At 28.2% G+C, this 27062-nt stretch overlaps 1 protein-coding gene across 1 annotated transcript in view; it reads left to right on the top strand.

Moving 5' to 3' along the window:
- The window catches only part of LOC129965726 (host cell factor 1-like), a 55925-nt gene that overhangs the window by 24357 nt on the left and 4506 nt on the right, over positions 1–27062 (top strand). Inside the window, exons 11-22 of the mRNA XM_056079851.1 lie at positions 4166–4338; positions 4985–5038; positions 5318–5470; positions 5709–6000; positions 7466–7624; positions 8100–8227; positions 9716–9859; positions 15479–16418; positions 18426–18617; positions 20320–20438; positions 24676–24813; positions 25398–25580. Coding sequence (XP_055935826.1) covers positions 4166–4338; positions 4985–5038; positions 5318–5470; positions 5709–6000; positions 7466–7624; positions 8100–8227; positions 9716–9859; positions 15479–16418; positions 18426–18617; positions 20320–20438; positions 24676–24813; positions 25398–25580 — 2675 coding nt within the window. The remainder of the gene's footprint in view (positions 1–4165; positions 4339–4984; positions 5039–5317; positions 5471–5708; positions 6001–7465; positions 7625–8099; positions 8228–9715; positions 9860–15478; positions 16419–18425; positions 18618–20319; positions 20439–24675; positions 24814–25397; positions 25581–27062) is intronic.

Below are 27062 nucleotides of genomic sequence, written 5' to 3'. Positions count from 1 at the left end.
TGTCTACTAAGGCAATATTACATTCCAAATTTCTAAGCAGGTTTCAAATGGCATATATCACTGATCTGTCAGATTTGTAAATTGAAGTGTTATAATTTTTTTCTTTTATTTATTTTCAAAACTGGCAAGGAATTGAAAAGGACTGTTTATTTTAGGATATAATTCTAGATTTTAATAAAATGTAATGCATATCTGTAATAAATCTTTTTGTATTCTTTAATTTAAAAAAAAAGTTTTATGTAATTCACTTTATTTCTGAGTTATCTTAACCCTTTAACCGGATTGAACGTAGAAAGTTGCCCCAAAGAATGACTTCTATAAAGACTCGAACATAGAAAGTCGTACTTCTATTACTATTCGAAAATCGGCAGAAACGTAATAAATTGTTTTCTGAAAATTGTCCTAAGATCGTCTGCGATGTAAAAATTATTAGTACTTTCACCTTCTATGATAATGGCCATTTTATGAAGATTCAGATGCTGGGTATTTGACGGTTAATGGGTTAATCCTGATATTGTTAAAATAATTGAAAAAATATATTAATATCTCTGTTGTGTAATTAATTTGTTTTTAATAATTGACCATTCTTTCTTTTTTTAAGTGATATATATTTAGGTTGTTTTAGTCAAAAGCAGTTAGCAATGCAACTAGATGCACTACAAATTTCTGGAACATTTATGAACTCATATGTTTGGACCATTTATGAATTATAACTGAATTTATACTAAAATATAATCATTTTAGAGAATGGTATTGTGTGAAGAATTTCTTCTAATTTTTCTGTAAAACAAGAATTCTGGAAGGAATTTTTTTTAAAAAAATGTTCCATGTAATGCTTTATGTAAGTTCAAGTAAAGTTCAATCCTAGTGTGCCAAGTGGTTCATTTTTCATTCAACATCAAAAATTAAATCTTCATATTTGACCCTACTTTTAAGAAATTTTCCCAATTTTATTTCTTCTTATTTCTACTGCGATTCAAACTCTTATTTTAAAAGAAATCGCAAAGTAACAAGTCAAGTAGAAATGATTAACAAAATAATTAAGAAATATAAGAGGAGAATTGAGAGTGAGTATATGTTAAAGATATTCATATGGTATACAGCTGTGTCAAAAGAGCAGTGGTGCTACTAAATGTCCTTAACTAAAACCATAACCTCCAACAGATATGCTTGGGTGAAACCATTTCAACAGTTATGAAATTGAGTGAAAATTACAGAGTCAAAATTATATATGAAAAATTGCAAAGAAATGCCAAAAATATCCTCTTTCCAAATCCTTGTTCACAAAAATGCTGATAGTGAAACACTTTTTAGCATAATTAGAAAAGAAGGCAAATGGATACTTGTCCCAGCATGAATGTACAAGCTCTAGGGGTCCTTATAAAAAATTTATTTATAATGGTATTAAACTTAAAACAATTAAAATTCTTTGGAAATGTTTATTTTTCAATTATTTGCTGATACTACATTATATGCAATGTAACTAGAAAAAAATGCTACTGATGACTGAAAACAGTGTTGGAAAAGATGTGGTAGATTACTTTAGGTGTAATGTGCTAGCATATTTTAGGATGGCTAAAGTCAGATGTGCAATTGCCTACTCAGAAACAGTAATTAATGACATCACTTGCAGTTGTTTTATTGGTCCCTTTGGATCCATTGCCTTGCAATTCACTTAATGTAATCAGTTGTACAGCCAGTTGTGCATTTTAACAATAGTTTTAAGCTGCTTGATAATTTTGAGGGTTCATATTGGCTAAATTTCAAATAATAGTATTTGTGGCATATCATTAATTTCATTTCATTTTGCCAAAATAAAAGTATTTACAATAACTATGAAACATAGGACATCAAATACTAGCTTTTAAAATATATTTATTGACTAGAGCCAAAAATTACAAATGGATATAGTGACAATTAGGGATTGCAATACCGGGATACCGAATACTGGTATTTTGAGCCATTTGTACAGTTTTGTAATACTGGTATTCACAAGTTTAAATACTGATTTTTCGGTATTTATTAGAAATTTTTAAAATTGTAATTGTTTAAATTGTTCAGGCATTGCCAATATAGCAAATTAGTATACGTTTTTGTTTTTATGTCTCTCTAACAGACGAAATTAATTAGACTGTGAATACAAAGTTGCATCATACAATCAAGAGAAGCGATAAAATACTGTATGACAATAAATTGTAGAACCCTCCACCTTTTGCGCATGCATTAGTATGGGTTTACTTTGACAAAATAGGAGTGAAAGGAGATGTTTAGAAAGAGATTCTAAAACATGTTGGAACAGTTTACTCCTAATGATGAAGCGATTTTTGGAACTGAGAAATCCAATCTAAAAAACAATAATCGACGTAAAACAGCAAATTAATTTTTCAGATAGTGAATTCAACTTAATATCCAGAACAGGTTGTTATAACTTAATATAAACTTAATGCTTCAACAGCCAGTTTTAATATTATGTCAGAGAGATTCTAATTTATTAACAGCTAATGCAACAATAAATTTCATGTTGCAGTCACTGCAAGAACAGCACACATCACAATCTGAAGAATTATGTATTACATTGAAAAATTGCACAGAAGAAAGGCATACCAAAATAGAAAATGTCTTACGGCATTTACATAATTTTTAAAATGAAAAAGAAGAAAAGAGACTAAAACCAATTCAAATCTGATCAAGTTTATAGTAAATTTTTTAAAAAAATTTTTACCTGCAAACCTATCCACATTTAGAAGAATTCGATACAGTTATTGGAGATTATTATGGCACTAATGTGAAAGGAATTCTTTTGAACAAAAATTAAAATAAGCAATAAAAAATTCAACAAATCAAAATACAATACAGAAATCAGCTATATCCAAAACCATCCAACGAGTAATCGATTTATTCGAAGATGAGTGATTTAGAGGTAAATATTTGGAAAAAGTATATCGCAAATTGCTAACAGTACCACCAACTATCGTAAATACCAAAAGAGCGGTTTCGACAGCTGATAATTTTTGCTCAAAATTACATTACAGGCTTAATAACAGTACAATTGATGCATTATGTTTTTAAGATCACATTTCAAAAATTTGTAATAGTACCACAGACTGAATAGTGATGTTAACAAATTTTTGTTTATCTAAACATTATTATTGCCAGGCTCTCTGCTGAACACTCTGTACACTTTTAGTGGGTCCCCTCACATGTTGGTTTAAATGGTAATGAGATAGCGGATAATTTAGCTAAGACTGCCTCAGTTGACATATTTCATAGTGATGCAACACTAACTTATTCTGAAATCTCCTCTATCAAAAGATGGAGTCAAGTGCACTTAGGAGAGTCCCACCTCCACCTGCTTACCCTCGGTACTTTTGTAAGAGTCCCAGTTGATGTCACCATCTGAATATCTCTAAAAAACAGCAAACGACTCTCTCACGTTTTTACTGAATGTCTTTGGTGCAAGGCAGATCAAGCCACCCCCAATCATATTCTTAAATGTTTAAACTTTACGATTTTTGAGATTTTAAGGGATTTCCTATTGTTTTTGGACTTTTTAGAGATCTTTGGTTGGATCAGAAACAACAACACTTTTTTGTGATTTAAATAAAGAAGATGTGCTTTTACTTTTTTGTGATTTAAATAAAGAAGATGTGCTTTTACTTTTTTGTGATTCTTTATATACTGTTATAATTTATAAGTTACAAATTATTTTTGTGATATTTACATTCTCTAATAAAACTGGTAAATAAAACAAAGAAACACCCGTGTTTTCTTTCTATTCCTAAAACTTCTAATACTGGTATTAAAACCAGTATCCCGGTATTAAGATCTAAAAAATACCGAATACCGGTATTGAACTTTTGGTCTGATATTGCAATTCCTAGTGACAATGACAGCTTTCTGTGAATGGTATTAATGTCACCGAAAGCAGCTTACCTTTGGGATGAATAATGTGCCTTATCTTTGGGATGATGCACAATTTTTCTGAAGAAATATGTTTGACTAATAATCCACTTTTCATTTCTTTGTTATATGTTTCAAAAGAAAGAAAAAATGAGATTTTCCCCCTCCCTCGATTCAGTATTTATGGTTTAACACTCTTCTTATACGACTGTTAAATTCCAATGTTATGTATTGCTCCTACTTAAATTAACTTTATTTAACTTAGGTGTAAGTGGCCAAACTGTGAGAATGAGTGCTCCTACTACCTTATTGAAAACACCTGGACAAATAACCACCCAAGGTGGGAAACAAATTATTGTTCATAAGGCCCCAGGAGGAGCTAATCAGCCACAAATCGTGACACTTGTGAAAACAAGTCAAGGTGTCACAGTTGCAACAGTAAGTTGAATCGTTAATGTTACCAATCTTCTATTCAGAACAATTGTTTTTGTGTAGAACTCAGAATCATAAATAATTTGATATATCACTATAACTTAAGCTGTATTGATTTTGACATGCTTTGAGTTGATCCTGTAAAATGATCTTTCTATTATATTTCATACATAAATGGAGTTACAAAAAATATATGTTAATTAAAAAAAAAAAAGATAAGGAAAAAAGGACAGCTGAAAGAGATAAAAGGCTATATTAGCAAACTTGTTTTTTTCTCTATGCCGAAGAAAATTTTATTATGAAAATTAGCTAGGCTTCTTTTAGTTTAACAATTTCATTTATTTGTAAATTACAAAACTTAAAATTTTTTGAATAATTGTTTAATCTGAATATAATAAATAATTTATTTGAAAATTTAATTAAATTTAGTGGATTGAAAATACGGGTAACAATAACGATAGCTGAAGGTTCGCATTTTGAAAAAAGAAATTCTTTTGATTTTATTTTTTAAGAAGTTTTATTTTTATACAAATTATGCTTAATGTTGCATATAATATTAATAGGTATCCTTTAGTTTGTTATTTTAATGAGAAAATAAGTTTTGTTATTATCAAATATTGAATTTTTTTTTTTTTCTTCTTTTTTCGTCAAGGTCCCAAAAATGAGTATTGTTCAGAGTAAGAATGCTGCTCTTCAAGCCCAACAGGTACCCCCCCCCCATATTTCAACACTATATGGATTTATTTTTATAGTAATTCTTATAAGAAATGTTTTTTATTACTTATTCTGTATTTTTTACTGCTTGTATTAAATATTAAATGTATATTTATATAACTGCTTTGTTTTTAGAATATGTTTAAAATAAGCTTTTTTTTTTAAGATAGAAAAATTAATTTAATAAAATCATTCTGTATGGTTTTGAATTCATTAAAATTCGATTAAATAGAAAAATCATTTAGTATTCAATGACTTATCAAATTTTTAGGGCAAAGGTGGCATTCCTCAAGGAGCAACTATTGTGAAATTAGTCACAACTCAAGCCAACTCTGCAGGAGGAAAACCAGCCGGCAGTGTTATCACACCTTTATCAAATGCAAATCAACCAACTGTTCTTGGACTACAGTCTGTTTCACCTCAAGTAAGAATTTTTTTAATGCTCCTTTAATTCTGCTTAATTTTCATTGAGAGTTTATTAATTAATATAATAGTTTTTATTATTCTTTGTTATATTATAATTTTTAAGCTAAGCTGTACAAGATCTGATAAATTATTAGTTTAAATTATATTAAAGTACTCTGCATATTCAAGTTTAAATTATCCTTTGTTTTTTTTATAAAAGTTCATGCAATTTTTAATCAATTTTCATTAAATTTCAGAATGTGTTACAGCCCAAAGTTATGACTACAATTTTGAGGACTTTACCAACTAATATAATAAATGTTGCTAAGCCATCAGCAGCTGGTTCATCTGGTACCAGTACCGTTTCAACATCTTCTTCTTCACCCAAGCAAGCATTTGTTATTGCCGCACCTGGGGGTAAACAAGGAACTCAGGCGAAGATTATATCCTCAGTACCTAAATTAACAGTTGCTCCGAGTTCTTTAATAGTTTCTTCAGCTGCTGGCGGAGTAAAATCCATATTATCAACAGTATCTGCTGATGGAAAAGGTATTAGAGTATTTGAGCAGATAATATTTTTATAGTTTGCTTTGTTAACACATTGTGTACGGGTCACGAGATATCTCGTTTTCGTGTTTTTTCGGCTGAATTGATGCATAATCAGTCGGAGGCAAATATTTTTGTTACATTATCATGGCATGGAAGCCTTACGCATTCTTATGACAAATGATTAGCAAAATAACTGAATATTGACATTACAAGCATATGGAAACAGTATAGCCAGTTTGTCCGTAGATTTGTGCCGATCGTTTACCATACCTTATAAAGTGTTTTACTATTGTACATTTTGTTATTTCAAAGTTCATGTTTTAATTTGTAAGGAAACAGCTTTTTAAAATGTAAAAATTCTTTTATAGTATATAGATGTTTAAAATTTTTAGTAACGTTTAAGAAATATAATAGCAAATGCAAATTTAAAATGTACATATATGCATCTAATTGCTTGCCAGGCATGCTTTTAGAGCGTTGAAAAATGTGAGGGTCCTGGAAGCTTGTTGAGAGCACAGAGCGTCGTATGCAATGTGTTAATTTTGTTTTAAATGAAATTGTGGGCATTATTATGAAACTTCTCTTAGCATTAGCTGGTGAAATGTTTTTTTAGCCAAAAGTCGTTATTTGCAGGTGGAAGTAATCATAGAGTTAGAGAAAATGTACCATTTTTTAAAATTTGTTATTGAAAACTGTACTAAAGTAGATGCAATTTAGCTAAATGACATTTATTGTGTATACATATTACTTAATATTATAACTGGAATAATTTTGAAAAAATGCAATATCATGGGTGTTTTGCCTTATTGTTTTTAGGTAATAGCTGTATTCTTTTTCAAAAATATAAAGTTTATCAGTTGACATTGTTTAGCTTTCTTGATTCCATTGAGATTATTATGATTAACTAATTTGAAGACATTTTTATTCTGTTGTACTGTGATGGAAGTGTTTATTGTGTGTAATGATATTGTTTTTTTTTTTTAAAGTAAGATTCATATAAAAGAAAATTGTAAGTTTTTAATTAGTTTATTAGTAGATATTAAAAAGTTTTTTATATATAATTTTTTTCTCAAATAATTATACATAAGATTTTTTAACATACTTCGGTTTGTTGACACAATGTTGGTATCCCATATGAAAACTATATGAACTCTATGATAAAACTATATGATAAATAAAACTATCACAATTAATCTTGTCAGTGCCAAGCAAAAGAACTTTCAATTAGATGTTTGGATGGCATAGTGTCAATAAGAGTATTTTAAAATGATTATTCCACTGAAGAAAAGATTAAAAATGAATGTGAAATTATTAAATTATATGAAATGAATATTTTCAAGAAACTAAGAATTAACTGTAAAATTTAATTGAAAACTGGTTTCCACAAATTTGTTATCTTATGGGACTGCCTCACTGTAGAAAAGTTTTATTTCTTATTATTAATATTAGTTTTTGTTTACTCTAGCAAAAACATCTGGTTCTTCGGTTAGTGTTTTACCACTTGGTAGTGGTGGCTTAAATACAATAACAACACCATCTGGGGTAAAAATGATTGTTGTTTCATCTGCTAGCTTAACATCAGGTCAACAAGGTATTACTATCATCACAACTGCCTCTACTTCAGGTAAAGATATTTATACTGTGCACAAATCACTTTTATATTTTTACCAAATCAAATACATTTCAATAGTATATTTTTAAAATACCAAAAGTTAAAGAGGCACGTTTAATACAATAAACTGAGTAGGTTTTAAAATATGTGCTTCATTTGTGAAACTGTAATGAATTATCCTATGATCAACTTATAGGTTTAATATGTGCTTCATTTTTTATTCTTTGTTTAAAGTGCCACATAATACTTCATTTTTTTTAACTCTTTGTATTGGGATATTGGAAATGAAATCCTAATATTTTGAATGAAGAAGGGGGGGGGAGCATTGAAGCTTATTTTAAGAAATTGGAAAAAAAGATTTTGAACCTTTTTGGTCCCTCCCTTATCAATCATATTTTTTTTCTTTCAGTACAGATTTCATAGCATGTAATTCATATTTAGTAAAATATTGTATATATTATTTTAATATATAATGCATATGTCCTAGGTTCTCAAACTCTTCATTCTGCTGTTTCTTCTCCCATCACTCTCACTATGCCAACATCGGCTCTTGGCAATAAAGTAAGCAGTATTACCATCCCAGCAAAATCATTAACTTCACAAAATATTAACCAGGTAAGCATTTTTGTTTTGCTAAAATTATGATGAAATTCTTTTATTCTAAATTTTATCGGAGTTTAATGTCATATATTAAATATATAATTTAACGAAATTTTCTCATTCTAATATAATTTATTCAATATTATTTATTAAATATTCCTATTTTAATTATATTAAAGAAAAATGCACTATGTATGTAATACATATGTATATTCAGTATTCTTATTAATTTAATCAGTAATTCATATATATAAAAAAACAGAAATTAAGTGCAATTTCTTAGATCTTGGTATTCATTCTTTATACAATTATATATTTTAGATTTAGATTTCTGTTTCTTTCAGTCCAAATTTTAAATGAAAAATAAAATTATGAGAAAATAATGAATCATGAATATGGAAATAATGTAGTATTCCATTATATTCTTTAGTTCCTTCCCACTATTTCTTCTATTATTCTTTTTTTTAACAATTAAATTCATAACTTAAATTATATTAATAGAATGATTGCTTATTATTATTTACAATTTCTTTTGCTTTCATTATTTTATTACGAAATCAAATGTAGAAATGTTTGAGATATATGTTATGAAGCTTTTAGAAATGTAAAGAATAGTATGCATATGTGGATGATTAATTAGAATATTTTTTGCTCATTGTTATCCTGACACAAAACAAAAATTAATGTTCTAATCCTTTCTATTGACCAATAACCATCTTCTCTGAATCATTGGTATAAATTATATCTTTTCCTTAGTAGACTGTATATTTGAGGTAATTTTTAACAAATGTTCAAAGTTATGTTTGCTTGATATCTTTAAAAATAGATGGGCTGGGTTGGTTTTAAGGAATATAAAATTGATTTTGTATTACCATAAATAATTTTCAAATTTAGCACTTTCAGGCTTCAAGCTTAAAACTGTTTTCAAAAGTTGACGCACTTATCAATTGATATGTATATGTTCACCTTTCATTTTGCTTGTGGTTTTAATTGTTAACATTAGTATTAAAATGAAATTAATTATATATGTCTTTTATTGCTGTTGTACTGTAAAGCAGATATTGTAATGTTATTTTTGGTATGAAAGTTAAACATTGCTGCTGAATATTTTTTTATTATTTTCAGAAATTAGCTTTTAGTTTTTAAAATTTTTGCAAAAGTATTTTTCGTCATGTATTAGAAAACTTCCTGGTGGAATCTTGATATATTTCTACTCTTTAGTAAATTTTATATTTCAGTTTAAATGCATTGATTTTCTTATTTATCAGTGCTTATGGTTATGAAATATCCACTACCTAAATTATGGATTAAAGTTTTATTTTTCTGCATTATTTTTGCACCCTTTTAAATTTAACTTATGACTTTACAAAATTTTTATCTACAGTAAATACGTTTCATGTTCTTTTATAATATTAATTTTTTCGGAAGCTTTCAGAGTTGATCAAAAAAGTAATTTGGTTAATTTGACTCATGATTTTTTTAAAAAAAATTCTTTTCCTGTAGATTTCTAGTAATCAGGCACCGGGTACACAGATTTTAACTCTACCTGCACAAGGAATTCTTCAAGCGAAACAGACTGTAATTGGAGGACAAAAAGTCCTCACCCTACTACCATCATCATCAGTCCCTGCAACCTTGGCCTCTGATGTATGTTTTCAAAACCTGGTTTGGTTAAAATTTTATATGTTAAAAATTATTAAGGAGCTCCATTCCTTCTTTTTTGTTTAATTCTCGCCAAATGAAAATTAAGACATTTACTGTGATCAAAAAGTATCTAGAATGCTTCATCTGTTGTAAACATCTGCAAACTTTTATAAAACATTTTTATGGCTTCAATAAACAGCTGACAGCAGTCAATAATTTATTTCATTTCATTATCTGAAAATATGTTTGGTTTTAATGATATATTGATTTTTTTAGAATAAAGAGTGTTATGGAGTAAAGAACATACATTACATTTAGTTTTCATAATTGTTCTTGAAACTAAAGCATTTAACATATTGAGGAAAGTTTTTAAAAAATAATTGTTTATCTAAAATAACAGTATTTGGCTGATGTAAAAAGTTTTAAAGAGGGTCTATCTTGGATGATGTATGAGCTGGCCGACTATCCATATTGATTAATGATCAATGTATTCATAATGTCTGAGAATTGGTGCTTGATGATTGTCATTTTACGATGAAAACATTATTGAAGAAGTTCCTATATCAATTTATAATATTTGAGAAATTTTTAAAAAATCATATAAGGTTGTGACACATCATTTCTTGAGTTATTCCAAGAAATTTAAATTTGTTTCAAAATCAGCAGTGTGCACAAGTGGCCTGAGAGAAGTTTTCTAAAGACGATTCCTTCCTAAAACATATTATCAGTTATAATTATCAGTTGATACGGAAGGAGCTCACAAGATAAGTGAATGGCACTTGAAAGGTGAAGCAAAACCACAATTAAGTTGCTGAAAAATCAAGGAAATACTGACTGCATTCTTTGATCATTGCAGTGTTATGCATTGTAAATTCTTATGAACTGGTCTGATTGTAAGTAAAGGTTATTATGTTTTGTGCTATTTGTGTGAAACGATTTGTCTCTTCTGGCCTGAAGTATGGTGATAAAACTCAAGAATTTTGCAGTATGAAAATGCAACTTCTCATTGTGCAATTATTATTCATGAATTTTTAATCAAACATCGAACTAATATGACTCCAAAAGTTCTGTATCCATCTGATTTGGCACCATGTTTTCCATGAGATTGAAATTGTTTCTTTGTGGTCAGTTTGAGTCTATTAATTTGATTTAAAAAACAAACAAACTATATACTCTGAAAAGATTTCACAAAGATAACTTTATGGGATGTATTGATCATGGGGGGGGATGTAGGCAGAAGTGCATAGCAGTTAGTGAAGAGTATTTCGAAGAAGTTGCAATAAAGTTATACCTTTAATTTTATGTCACTAATTTGGGCACCTTTTGATCACAGTAGTATTTCAAAGCTATTCCAAATATTGTTTGTATTACAATATTTTCACATTTATCAAATTTTTTCATAGTAAAATAGGATTGTCTATGGATTTTATTATTTTTCTTTTCAATGATCCCTAGATTGTTTATTATTAATGTCTGCTGAAAATTTCAGTGTAACATTCTTTTCTTAGAAGTTAGCTCTTATATCATTATTATTTACTAATGTTCTGTTGATCACATTACCTTTCAGTATTTAAAATGTTATTTCTTACAAGAACCAGTGGTGCAATAAAACAACAAAGACAGCTCTATATATTTGTAACATTGAGACAGTTGTCGTTAAAACTATTTAAATTTCAAAACTACTTTCAAGCACCTTAAAAACTGCCTAATTTGGAAATAAAATCCTTAAAAAAGTATTCAGTTTATTTGAGAAGTGCGAAGAAAGCATCTTGCTTTATTTCCTCACACATTGAATATGATGATTCAAAAACATGGTCAGAACGGCTTGTTTATCAGATGTAAAAATAAAGAAATCCAACAAAAGAGAATAATTCAAGGGCAGAATCCAGGATGAATTAGATCTAATGGCTGTAACGCTTAATGATCCATTTTTCCAACTTCCTGTTTCTTCAGTAACATGCAATGTCGTTTAATGAAATAGTTATCTGGAAGGGGCAGTATGGAATATATACCATACTTATTGTGACTTGATAAATGTTCAGACTTAATCTTTAATGTTTTTGATGTTGAAGTATTTATTTTAGTTATACCTGGTAAGCATATGTTTAACTTTTTATGTGTTCTAAAGAAGACTATGCAAGTTGGTCCAATCAATGGAAAGCAAAAATGCAGCAAGATGAATTTGTTACTCCAAAGAGATATATCAAACATGAGATAAGCTGCTCTAAAAACATTTACCTCGAGGCCTCTTTTTAGTATGTTATATATTTGATAAGTATTCTCATTAATACATTATCTGGTCAAAAGTATATGGACACTCCTTTAAAAAGTGATTCTGGCGGGTGATGCAATTTGATGCATAAACGAAAGCTATAAAAGCATTAGTACTGGTTTGTCAGATTGTATTTATGTGTTTGTGAGGCAATGAGTAAGTCAAAGGATCTTAGCGAGTTTGATCGTGGCAGTGTAATAGGATGCCGCCTTTGTGGGAAATCAGTTCGTGAGATTGCGGATATTCTACAGAAGTCTAAATCCACTGTGAATAATGTAATTGTGAAATGGAAACATCGAAGCACTGAAACTTCAGAAAAACTAACTGATAGGCTGAAAAAACTTGGCGAATGCAGCCACAGAACTCTGAAAAGGATAATGAAACAAAATCGCCAGTTCTCATTAGTGGAAATTTCTCAGGAGTTCCAAAGCTCATCAGGCGTTAGTGTTAGTAACAGGGCTGTTGAGAGTTAAAAAACTTGGGATTCCATGGTCATGCAGCCGAACATCATTCCACAGAATGCGAGGCATCGATTGCAATGGTGCAAAGCTCACTGTCATTGGATTCATGTGGAAAATTGGAGTGTTGAATCTTGCTTTACAGTCTGGCAGCCAGATGGACACGTCTAGGTCTGACGGATGCCCGACGAACATTTCTTTAGTGACTGCATTGTGCCAATTGTTAAGTTTGGTGGGGGAAGCATAATGGTGTGGGGGTGTTTCTCGTTCTTTGGCCTGGGTCCGTCAGTTCCTGTGGCTGGAAAAATGAACTCTGAGATGTATGTGGACATTCTGGACAAGGCTGCACTACGAACTCTATGGCAATATTTTGTGGAAAGCCCGTTTCTTTTCAAGCATGATAACTGCCCCATTCACACATTGAGGCTTGCGCAGACGTGGTTTGACGAAATGGATATTCAAAAACTGGACTGGCCTTCTCAGAGTCCCGATTTAAATCCCATAGAACACCTTTGGGACGGATTAGAGCGCAGATTATGTAGGCAGCCTAATCTACCATCCTCACTGCAAGCACTCACTTCAGCTCTGATAGACGCCTGGAAGTCAATTCCTATAGCCACTCATCAAAAACTGGTGGAAAGTCTTTCAAGACGTGTGCAAGCTTTCATCCATACAAAAGGGGACATCATATTAATATGTGCCTCTAAGTCCGTACCCCTGGGTGTCCAAATATTTTTGCCTAAATTGTATATTTCATTTTGGAGCAATCCTTTGAACAACTTATTAAAGGGATTTTACTGCACTGTATTCAATTTAATTATTAACAGTATATAATTTTAGTCAATCATGTAAAATTTAGTATGATGAGATTTTAACTTGAAGCTGTAAATGTTCAGTTATCATTATTTCTTTCATGGGGTTTTTTGAAAGTCCCCATCCATTTGAAAATTATTATTTGCTGCACTAATCTCGCAAAATATTAGTTTTTACTAAGAAATAAAGCTGATGGATCTAGTACTTAAAATTTTTTAAAGAAATAAAAAGAGTTTTTTTAAAAGATTTTTTTAGAGCTTGGATTTTATAATTTTATATTGATTTTCTTTTTCTTTCTGTAACTTTTATAGAAATATTCTTTCTTAATGAAATCTGTCTTTACATATCAAGGTATATCTTGATTTTTATTCTAATTAAATTCAAAACATTATCATTGCTTTTGTTAAAGTCATGTTAAAGGGTCTTTATTTTAATTGAAAAAATTTTTAAGCAGTTCATTGAATAAGATTCTGCATTTGAGTTCGTGTTAAATATTGAAACAGTGTGATATATTGTCTTGTGCTGGCTTCAAAAAAGTACTTTTTCAAATTGCTTCTACTGACATTTTTTTAAATTGTTTATTTTACTTCTAAAGACAGCGATTACATTTTTTTTTTTTAATTTCACGAATTTGTTTCTGTTAACTATGATTTTTTTAAAGCATTTTCATTTCTTCATAAAATAATCATATTTCTCTTATTTTTTAAAGGTAAAGTAAGACCCCCCCCCCCCCCCCCCGCCTCTTTCATGTAGGCTAAAATGCAGGTTTTTATTAAATTATTTGAATGTTAAGCTTTCAATAAAGATCTTTACTAAACTCTGGAAGTAAAAAAAAAAAAAAAAAATGACAATCTTTTTATTATCTGGCTATTTCTTAACACTGCTATTCTTTTTTTTATTGAAAAATATGATCTAAAAAAACTCGTATAGAACATGGCATTGTTCTGTCATCAATTTTAGTAATCTTATGATGGTAGCTATTCCAGAATGCTTTAGTTTTATAAGACTGTATATAAAATTACTGAGTATTATGAGTTAGTACAGAAGGAAATTTACACTTTTCATCTCAGTGATGTCAAATTTTATTTGTTTTTACTTTTATAAAAATGATATACAAAATTTTTTGTTATACTATGCCTTTATATCACTGTCAACATTTTCAGAAATGATGTATGCATCTAAGTAAACTGGTAATTTGTTAATTTTAAGAAATATTGAAAAAGATTACAAACCTTTATTGTTAAACTTATAAAAGCTTTTTTTTTTGGTGTTGATAGCATTATTATTTTTATTATTTTGTCTAATCCAAAAAGATTTTTTTCTTTTTACAATAGAAGATTCTATGCAAATACATAAATATTAAACTTTAAAAAAAATTTTCAATAAAACTACACATTACTCTAAAATGGAAAATACCTTTCTTAGAAGATATGTGGCTTCATATTTGTGTACATGTAAATAGGTGCTTATTTGTTTATTTATTTTTGGGTAAGATTCTTAAAAAATGCTTAAAAGTATTTCATTTTTTGAGTAATTTCTCTCTACACACCCTGTAAAACTGTCATTCTCTTGATCCCCTCCCTCCCCCCCCTTTTTTTTGTCCAGCCTCCTTCTCAAAATTATTTTTCATACTAGATATAATCAACTGTTTTTGAGCGTACATTTCAAAGCACAATTTAGTTTTTATTTCCACCTATTGCTGTGCATATGAGTCTTGAATGTAGTCTGAAAAGCTGAAACTATTAATAGCATTTAATTATCTTCCATATTAGCTGGAAGTCGTAATATATAGTTTGGCCTAAGAGTATAATCAATCAATAAAATAATGAATAAATCAACAGATTGAGTCTGGAAATAAAGTGTGTAATCTATAATAATTTAAGAGAACACAGTAAAATGCTCTTTCAGATTAATAGAATAATGATCTTTGACTTTAATAATGCAAGCTTGTATTGTAATGAAGCTGGATAATGATGTTATATATATTTTAATTATAGTGCTATGATGTTATTTATATTGAAATGGTGTTGGATATGATGTTATGTAATAATATTTACTTAAAATGTTTTTCTTTTTAAGGTTAATCCCGAAAGTGCTTCTTCTGATAAAATAGTTACAGAAGCTCAGCCTTCTTTAACTACTGAAAATAATTCTAGTCCTACTGAGTTGAAGGCTGAAGAACAAGGAAGTGAAAATAAAAGGACTTCTGAAAATACATCTGACAATAAAGATGAACATTGTGGTGTTGACAATGGCAATCTTTCCATAACTCAAAATACAGATGTGATGTCCACTCAAAATGAAAATGATGAACAAACTCTTGTCCATAATGAAAATATTGAACTTAGGACTAAATCTGTTAACAATATTAATTGCGATAAAAATGATGAATCTGCCAAAAAATCAGTTTGTGATGATGGGGTGCATTGTGGAACTGATGATGAAAGTGACACTATTTTATCAAAAACCATTAAAGTATGTGATGATGGTATTCATTGTGGGACAGATGATGAAAATGAGAATCCATTGAAATCAAATAAAGTTTGTAGTGATGGTATTCATTGTGGGACTGATGATGAAGATGAAAGTGTGCAAAAGGTTAAAAAAGTATGTGATGATGGAATGCATTGTGGGACAGATGATGAAGATGAAAATCCAAGGAAGACTAAAAAGGTGTGTGATGATGGAATTCATTGTGGAACAGATGATGAGGATGAAAATCCAAGGAAGGCTAAAAAGGTGTGTGATGATGGAATTCATTGTGGGACAGATGATGAGGATGAAAATCCACAGAAGACTAAAAAGGTGTGTGATGATGGAATTCATTGTGGGACAGATGATGAAGATGAAAATCCAAGGAAGGCTAAAAAAGTGTGTGCTGATGGAATTCATTGTGGAACAGATGATGAGGATGAAAATAATGGTGAAAAAATGGATGTGTCCAGTTCAAATGAGAAAATCTGTGATGATAGTGAAGAAAGCAGAAGTCTATCTGTTACTAAAGATGACATTTCAAAAGGTACATATTTAAATCGTTTATGTATAACTTTCCATTTGCATTATGAATGCTAAACATATCCAATAAAAGTGATAATTTAGAAGTTTTAATTATATATGAAATTTTTATTAAACAAAACATATTGAATAGAAATGTTAAATAGTTCCTTAGAAATTTTAAGAATTCAATATCATATTTTCTTACTAATTGACAATATAAACTTTTATATCTAATTTATGAGATATAAAAAAGAAAGAAAGAATGGGAATCAGTTTACAGATTTTGTTTCAACTTCATCCCTCTTCCTTTGTCTTCTTTTTCACAATACATTATCTAACATTTTAAAATTGCAGGAAAACCAAATTAGAATTCAATATTGACCTTCATAACCTTTTGTTTTTAATAATCAAAATAGGCTAATAAATTCTAAATCACTTGTTTGCTATTTATAATTTTCATTTTAAAACTAATATTTATACAGTTTTCAAGTGCTTAATTTATCTAATTTATTTGAAATTTTCTGTAATAAAAAATAACTTTATTTTAATATTTCATTTAATTTGATGCTTATTTTAAGTGATTGGTCATTGTTAAAAAAAACTATGGTCCATTTTCAGTTAATTGGCAACAAAATGTTAAACAGCAAATGAATAACTAAAGATTCACCTTGATTTCTAAAATCTTGTGTCTGTCAAAATTGAAACTGAATATAAATTATAAAATAAAGAAGTTTTGCTGAGGTGTAAAAATAAAATCTATATTAAGTATTCTATCAATGTTGTCAGTTATTCTGATTTTTGATGTAATTCTCACTGTAAGATGCTAGCTGAAAATTCATATTGCATTTTAATTTATTACCTGAATGTGAAGGAATAATGCCTAGATGCTAAATTTTTTTTATGTATGAGAATATGTGGGGGAGGAAAAAAAATTATTAATAAATTGATATTCTTGAAAAGGAAAAATGACGTTAAACATAATGCATTAAAGAAATAATTTATAGTACAGTTTTTAAGTTCTTATTTAGGAAATGATTTTATCTATGTTATTTAAAATAAATATGTTTCAGTTACCTAGATGTTTTTTTTATTAAAAGGGAGGACAAATAATGAAATTTCATATTACAAAATAATTACTGTTTAGGAGTCAAAATTTGGATCGGCTTCTAAAATAAATAAATAAATAAATAAAGATGCAAACATGGAGGTGAGAGTAGAGAATGTGTCAAAAATTTAGAATTTCAAATATGTTTGGAAAATTTTATAATTATATTGATTTTTACTGCTTGTAAATTATTATTTCATTGCATTTCAAAGGAATGATGTAAATTTTTAAATTTTTAGTATTGCGTATTTGCATTATTGCATATAATTTTGCATTTCCCTTCCTTTCATAATTTTTCAAATGTGAAAATTTTCAAAAAAGAGTGGTTTTCCTTTAAAATTCATTAAAAAAAATTCTTTATTTCATTCATTCCCAATTCATTAAAAAAATGAATTGGGGGGGGGGGGAAATTCAAGAGTGAAAAAAAAATGTTTAAAAAATCAATTTATAAACTTTAAAAATCTTTTTCTATCTATTCACTTACCTTTTTAGGTAGCCATTTTTAAAATTTTAGTTTCAAAATCTATTGAAAAATTTATAATTGGATTTTCAAAACATTTTTTTACTCTGGATTTTTCCCAATTCATAGTTTTTTTTATTTAATTAAATTTGATAATCAACAACAACAAAAAAAATACTGTAGCTGTGTACAATAAATATTTTCAAAATATTCCATTTTATTTACAGAGGGAAAATAATTTACAGTTTGTAATTATCATTTATTGTAAATGGCATTAAGAATATTACATTTTTTCTTCACACGTTTATATGAGCTCTTAATTGGTTTTTCTTCTAAAGAATTTACATCTTTATTTTAATGAACATAAATTCCTCATAAAGGATTGATAAAGACTGTTACAAATTTTTTTGTATGGGTGTTGATGAATACATGAAGCTCATATTATTTGTTTTTATTTCAAAAAGTTGATTCATCTACTGCCTTATCAAACTCTCAGACCTCACATATGGTACCATGCCAATCAGCTCTTACTTTAGAACAACCTGGTGCTGAGCCACCTGCTCAAATGTGTGCTGATGATCCACCTGTTCAATCAGAAGATAGTTCATCGGAAGTTATTGCTGCAAGTTCCTTGGCTAAAATAGCTACTGGAAGGCGTATGTTGATGCATATATTATTATGTTATTCAGATTAGGAGTTAAGACAATATTTTATGCATATTAATATTTTAGTTAAATAATATTTTGAAAACAGGGGAGCATTTTAATCTTAAAGATAGCAGTAAATATGTAATTTTTCTCAAAAACAGTTATTTTTTTACCTGTTTTATTGATGAGTTTAATATGTCATTAAAATGACACGAAGATCATAATAACTAAATTACTAAAGTTATGACAAGTAAAAGTAGATTTCCAAAATAAAAATTTTCATTGCTGTTGCTAGCATCGATCCCACCTCCCCACCACTCCCACCTTTTCGCACCACTCACCTTCTTTTTTCTATCATTAATTAAACTTTTGTTCTTGAAAAATTACTTACAAAGCTTTCTGTGATATTTCTAGTGCATTAAAAGATTTAATAAATTTTCTCCTACTGTTAAAATGTAAAGACATTTAAATTATAAAAGCAAAATTTAGAAATTAATAAAAATAAATTTTAATAATTTCTAACAAATTCTTTCTAAATTTTATGTTAAATTAACCAAAATATATATGAATTACATATTGTTTTATTTTAATAGGAAATCCAAAGGGTCAGAAAAATTTTGACCTGACAATTAATTTGTGTTAAAAGTGATCCAGTTAATCAAATGTCACTATAAATAGAATCTTGTGTATAATTTCTAGAAATTTAAAAATACCTAGGAACTTTTTGAAAATCTGAAAAAAATAATATTAATTTATTTTTTTTTTTTTTGACATTAAAACAATTCAATAATCATCTCCTGCCACAATACCTTCTAAAATTGGAATCCACGACATCAATAACTTAGTTATGTATTGTGCAACTTCATTCTGTTAATTTCAAGATAAATAATTTTTATTGTGTCCATAATTTATATTGAATCTGTGCAATATAATTCATTATTTTGAAACTGAAGTTTAAAAATTGAAAGCTTGTCCAGTTCCTTCTAATTTTGAAGCATACAATAGTTCAAATACAATTTGAAATAGTTCACATACAATTTGAAATGTTTTCTAAAGTTAATTAAAAAATTTATTTTCTGGAAATTACATATGAAATATTAGAATAATTTTTTTGTCTGAATTTTTCAATTAGTTTTGTTTTCTGAGTAAGAGTATGAATTTCCATGCAATTGCTTTTCATTTAATAGTTTGCCTTTAAATCTTCATCATTTGTGGATTAATTGCATAGATTATATTATCTGATATATGCCAACTCAAGATAAGCTAAATAGTTAAAACAGTTATATGAATTATCTGTTTATCTATACAAAAGTACTAAATTTCTATACCTCTAAATTAGAAGTCGAAGCTAGAAAATACAAACATTACATTTTTATTAAGCACAGTCAGCATTTTCAGTGCTTAGCAAACATAGTTTTGTTGATTTTGCAGATCCAAAAAGTTTTTTCAAATATCAGTGAATATTTTCCAAAAATAATGACCTGAAAAAGATCATGTATTTATTACTAACAAGCATTCCAAAATTCTTATCTCTTTTATTCTTGTTCATATTCTTTTCTCTTATATGAAAAATTTAATTTTACTTGTTATGGAAATTGTTGCTATATTATGGTTTGTAAAAAAATAATTGTTTCTAATGTATATGTAGCTTATGCAGTATGTATATATGCTAAATGAATGCTCTTGCTAATTGTACTCTGCTTTATTACAGATTCTTTAGCTACTCTTGCTACTGCCGCTATTTCATCAGGAGGTCCTTTCTCATCAGTAGAAAAAAAGGAGCCTATTGATTCAAAAAACCTGAAATTAGATTTAACAGCCATTAAACAGGTTAGAATGGTTTTGTTGTTCTTAAAAATGTAAAATGCAGTTCTGAAGTGAGTTAGTTACATTTATATTTCAGAAATGAAATGTTGAATCAGACACATTGGTTGATTCTTAGAATGTCTTCACATTCTAAACATCTGTGTTTCAGCAAGACACATATTTGGAATTATGTCTGTCTGTGAAAATGTTAGCTCAAAATTACTTTGAGTTTGACAGATAAAATTTGGCATATGGTCTTTACACCAAATTTGTAGATTTCAAATTTTGAACAAAATCCATTCCCAGGAAATCTGTCTGGCTGTCTGTGAATAAGTGCGCACAATAACAAAAAGTAAGTTAAATAAAAAAATCTGTTATGATGATTTAGCATTGAAAGCATAGATTAATATCAAATTTTTACTAAATCCTTTAAGGGGTTAACAGTTTATCAGTCTGCACTTTCACTTGCAGCTAAAGTGATAACTGAAAAATGCAATGACTAGAATAAATGAAATTGTTATATGATACTGTTGCTGTTTCCTTGCCTTGCCTTGTTGCTGAAACCTTATTCCAATGAACGAAATGGAGATTGTTTCATTCATTGAAACAAGGCTTCTAAAATGCATAATCAGTTTTCTTCATTTCATTTTAAAGCACAGAATGCTTATATACATGTCTCTAAAACTAAAAATCTAAACAATTGTGATATTAATCAGGAGGATAGGGTATTATATCTTTTCTTAGTGGTATGCAAGAAAGTTTCAAAAGATATATCCCAGAGATTTCACCTTCAATCTTACCATATGTTACGAAAATAAAAACATTGATTTTATGTTATTTGTATTCAAAATTAAATGTAAAATTTTGCCCAGTATTATAATCTAGGACTCATTTGTTGTAAATAAATGTTTATTTCTTGGCTTAATTTATATTTTCACTTCTGTGATAATATTTTGTTGAATTGGAAACTATCAGATGTTTTGCTTATATTTTCTTTTAGCAACTTTTTGTTTATGTATATATTTTATCCCCCCCCCTTTGGTGTATTGGAAAACAGTATATATGTTTTACTAAATTATGGAATCTTGAAAGCATCATACAAACTTGCTGACAATGTTTTCTTCCATTTTTAAAAATTTATTTTTTATCCTATATATTTTTAAAAATCTTCAAGCAAGTGAAAATCTCTTGAAATATTTCTGAAATTAAAATAATGCTAAACACATTAATTGAAATTTATTATTTGATACATACGACACAAGTACATATTTTTATGTGTTTTTCACTTTCTCAAAAAAATCTATATAAGTGAAGTGGATATTTTTCTTATGTGATTTTATGTACAGATTGTTTCAGAAACCCAGTATTATTGTTTTTGACGATTTTACTTTGTAGAGGTGATATGCTGTAAATAATATAAACACTTTAACATAATTCTTTGTTTGGGTTAGTCTTCTGTCTCATCAAATGCATTTTGTACACCCCCCCCCTTCTTCTTTAGATCCATGCTATTTCAATTCAAATTTCAATATTTATTGTTTGTGTGGCTAATTCAATTTTGTGATTTATCCTTGATTATTATATTTACCAATTCCATTGATAATCAGATTTACTATATAGTTAAATAAAATGTAAATATGTTTTCTTCCATTTTTGTGTCTCATCCCTATTTTGGTAAAAACAATGCCTCTTGTTAGATATGCAGTAGCCTGGAGGGCCTTGGTAGTAACCTACTGCATATCTGAAAATAGAAAGCATATGCAATGGTAAAAATTTACAAAATTCATTCATTCAATCTTTTGAAAACTTTTCTGTAATAAAAATGAAAATTTTATAAATAGAATTGTGATACAATGGTTTAAACATTCTGCCAATGGACAGGTGTTTTTTTACTATTGTTTGCTTATTAAAAGTTAATGCGACTTTACTGATGCAAAATAATTTCTTTTTTGTACAGCACCATGTCATTTAATTTAAAAGTACATACTATTGCTAAAATCTACCTGTAGCTGTTTTTCATTTTTTTTCTGTAGTGGTTTTATTTTTCATTGATGATTTGGGTGTTAATAAGCAGTTAAATAAGGAAGATCTCATTAGATGGAAATAGATTAATTCATTCTTAAGCCCTTTGACAGGTTGCATCTGTTGCACAGTATTACACATTTCATAAGTAATATTGTGATAATCAATTCAGAAAAATGCCCATTTAGAAGGGCACACATCTTCTAGTATATTGTATAAAGTGATTATTATGTTTGCAAAAATTGGGAAATTGTTTACAAAAATGTTGCTTATATTAAACTTAATAATTGAAAATTATATTATTTACTCATTTATTGAGAATTATTATTTTATTCTATATTGATTTTGGTTGGGAAGAGTAGGGTACTATTTTTCACATACAATTATAAATGTACTGTGTAATGCATAAGAGGAAGATGATATAAAATCATTCTGCAGATTTTAGATATTTTTACAAAAAGTCAGGAAAAGTGTACTTTTTTAGGAAATATGCAAATAAAGGGGAACAACTTTCAAAATAACAAGGAAAATCAGGAAATAAGAGGGAACAGAATAGCTGACCTCCCTGAAATGGTTGTTGGTTAGATTGCCTAGGGTTGTTTGAGCTCTTTTTGTGTAATTATGAAATTTTTTGATAATCCGTTTGCTCGAACTCTGAATCGTTGTTGCCTGGTGGCACTAAATATATAGTTTTTAAACTGTCATGTGATGCATATTGTATATATTCATGATGTATAATAAATATTTAAATAAATAATTTCTAATTTGCTTTTGTCTTCTAAAAAAATAACAACACATTTTCAGATTTTTTTATTTTTATTATTTAAGTGGAATTATGTGAATTGATTATGTATGTGAATGTTATTTAAGTGAAATTAGGATGGTTGTATACATAATGGATTATAAATCATTCAGTAATTAAATACTTTTGTGTCAATAGTAGACTTTTGATAGTGTCTCTTCATTCCCTGTCCTGGAATAAGAATACTTTAAAAGTGCAATTAAAGCATCTGTTGTAAGAACAAAAGTTGCATACCAGGATTAGCATAAACAGAATGGGATGAGAGGACAATTAATTACTCTTTTTCCTTGTTGAAGCTCAATCAATTATCAGTGTGGAAACAGGAATAATGGTGTGCTAATTATTATTTATCTTTCTACTAAAAAATCTTCGGCTCTATATTGTGAAACAAGCCTTCACAATAAAAGTTTCAAGTGAAAAAAAAAAGTTAAAGTATTGAAGCAAACTAAACTGTAAACTTAATTATGGTGTTAATAGCAACTAGCAGATCAGTTTACTGTTTAATGAATGTATTTGTAGTATTCAACATCAGACATTTGTACTTGCATGCTACAAACACAAATAATTAAATGAAAGCATGAAATAACTCCAATAACTATTATGTAAATCTTGTTTTGAGGGAAATTAATTGAATTTAATTCAACTGACTGGACATGCTTTGCAGTATACATTAAATGTTCTCCTACCTTCTAATCTACATGTGTTCATTACTTTGGAGAAATTTTCCTATTTTGCATTTTTTTTTTAAATTATTGTATTCAGTAATAATACAATTATTATGTAAAGGTAATGAACTTCTCTTATTGCTATTTGAATACCTGTTTTAATAAATCCTTCTATAATTTCAAAAGTCTTATGATTCAATCTTGACTATAGACATTTTTTAAAAATCATTTTAAACATAAAATACCTTTTGTTATTTACTAGTTTCTTTAATTTAATTATGTTGTACGAGAATGCATTTTGATAACTTCTATTTTAGCATTTGTTAATATATGTTGTGCTTGCAGCTTTTTAGAAATTTTGTTGAAAAATTAGTGCAATGCACATTATATGCACTAGTTTCTTTTTATTAATTAATTTGTCAGTATATGAAAATACGTTAATTAAGATAACTTTTCTCCTAGTATTGAAAACATCTATCAATATATAATGTGTTTTAATATATATATATATATAATGTCATGTTTCAGCTTTTAAAATTTGAAATTGGCGAAATATGATGGTTGGCATCTAAAAATAATAAATTATTGCCCATTTCAAATTATAAATCAGAGAATATAATATGTTTGAATAAAATAGGTGATATTTATTTTTGAACTTCATTTATTCTTTATTGTATCAAAGTTATTTAATTTTATTACATGAAAGATATGTAAAAAAATAAATTACTCTTTCATTAAAGCTTCTGAATAAAAATTTGTTTTCAAATTGTAGGATCCTTCGACACCCATAAAATCTGAGGATCAGGTTAAAAAAGAAAACCAGTGGTATGATGTTGGCATGTTTAAAGAAAATTCTGTAATAGTGGCTCATTATTTTTTGAATTCAGATTCTATTGACAAGAAAAATGGAGTAAGTAAGATACTTTTTTTAAATATTATATTAAGCTTGAAATATTTTGAAATAAAAGTAAACTTGTTATCTAGTAGCATTCATTAAAATTTATTGTTACATTGTGTTAAATAAAGAATGTTCATCAGTATTTATTGCTAAGGAAATAATTAGAATACTTATTAATTTAAATATGCAGATGAAAAATAGGTAAGTTTTTATTAAACTGTATCTCTTATTTTACTAAAAAATGATAAATTACTTGTACTCAGATGGTCAATGATAACTTTTCTATATGAGGGCTGGATGCATTAGTTGCTTGTAATACAGGTTATAAACGGCTCACAGTAGATCCTGTTTTAAATTTTGTGGGAATTCTGTCATATATGTACTTTGGCAAGGTTTAAGTGGCTTCTTATGGTCCTAGTTTACCAAAACAATTGCTTTTTTTTTTTTAATCTTTAGGTCGTTAACTGAATTGCTGCTGTATATATCGAATATAAACTATTGAAATGTATATTATAGCTTGTATTCGTATTCTGGATTTCTTAATTTATTTAATCAGTTCCTTTTATCTGATGTTTTCATTAACTCTTTTTATCCAGCATGCTGATGGAGTTCTAGACAAAACTAACTCAATGAAGGTAGATTTACAGCCTGGAACTGCCTACAAATTTCGGGTAGCTGCTGTCAACTCTTGTGGTCGAGGACCTTGGAGCGAAGTTTCTGCATTCAAAACTTGTCTTCCAGGTTATCCTGGAGCACCTTCAGCCATCAAAATCAGCAAAGTAAGAAATTTTTGAATCACTGTTAGATTGCACACATCACTCTTAAAATAATAATTGAATGATAATAGAATATTTATAACTGCATGAATCACTATTGGAACTGAAAGCTGCTGGATTTGCTTATTAAAAATTCATGTAATGATCTTTTATATTAGTATGTGGGATTCGAATTTGTGTCTGTGTTATTAAGTTGTCTTCCCATCACTGGATTTTCTGTTGTAAATTTATGTGTAATAATGTAATAAATCTTTATACAGATTATCCCTTGTTTATCAAATTTTCAAACTAAGTCCATTTTCTAAACAGAGATGTAAATTTATATATTTAATAAGCAGGGCAAATCTGTGTATATATATGCCTTAAACTTTTTTTTTTTTTTTTTTTTTTTTTTTTTGTGCTGTATTTGTAAAATTTGGCCCACATACTCTTGAAGATAAAAGGAGGGTCTTTGTCAACTTTTCAAATTGTTTTTTCAGCTCCGAATTTTATTTTGCATTGATTTCAGTTTAAAGATTAAAACAATTTTTCACATAACAGTTAAAAATATTGTGCAATAAATAAAGAAAAAGAAAATAAAGCAAAATTATTTCTAAAATATTAGATATAACCGAAAGAAGTCGGTAATTTCTTAAAAACCCTGGAAATATCAGGGAAATTAAAACCATAGTAATAATGGCTACTCTGAAAAGTTAAATAGGCTAGGATTCAATTGATCCGGATAAGGCAAAATTTCAATTCAAAATATTTGTAGCCATCCATGCTTTTTTTTTTTTAACTGCTTCATAACTTATTGATGATGCTTTAATGTTTCAAATTTATAATACTTAATTGGCTTTCATGACTTCTTAGATTCAATAATCACCTTATCACTCTCATCAGCATTGCACAAGGTTAGAAGATAAGACAACTATTATAACTTTGTCTACCATAGCAGTTGTTCCCTGGAAACCAAGAGTTCTTGCAGGTTTTCTTTCATCAAATTTGTAAATGCCCTGTATCTGGATTCCACCAGTTTTGCTTGGCTAAGAGTTGAATGATTTGTCAACTTTTTCAGCTGCATGTCTTAGATTCCCTATTTACCATATCAGTTGAAATTCATATTGCATTTTGAACTGTAGTCATCCAGATGAAAAAAATGTATAATTTATGTTCAATTTCAGTGCAACATCTTTTGCTTTTTCTATAAACATTGATTCCATTCCCTGAAATATTTGATGCCTGATATTGAGATTAAAAAAAAATTTTTTTCAAGAAACTTCCTTTCTTGTAAATGCAGCTTTTTCCAAACTGATGCACTGCTCTGAAATGCTCTCCATCCCTCCATTATAAATAACGGTTTTCAGTGTTAAAACTTAATTTTGTTGCTGCTGTCGTTTTACTTTTGTTATTTTTGTATTCTTTTCAATTTCTTTTTTGAAAAATGTATTTCAGTAAAAGCATTTTACACTTTCGAAAAACATTTTCAGTTTTTAAGAGTCTAAC

Source organism: Argiope bruennichi, chromosome 4 (assembly GCF_947563725.1).
Source record: "Argiope bruennichi chromosome 4, qqArgBrue1.1, whole genome shotgun sequence".
In the NCBI taxonomy this organism is placed as follows: Eukaryota; Metazoa; Arthropoda; class Arachnida; order Araneae; family Araneidae; genus Argiope; species Argiope bruennichi.
This window is presented reverse-complemented; position numbering and strand designations above follow the sequence as displayed.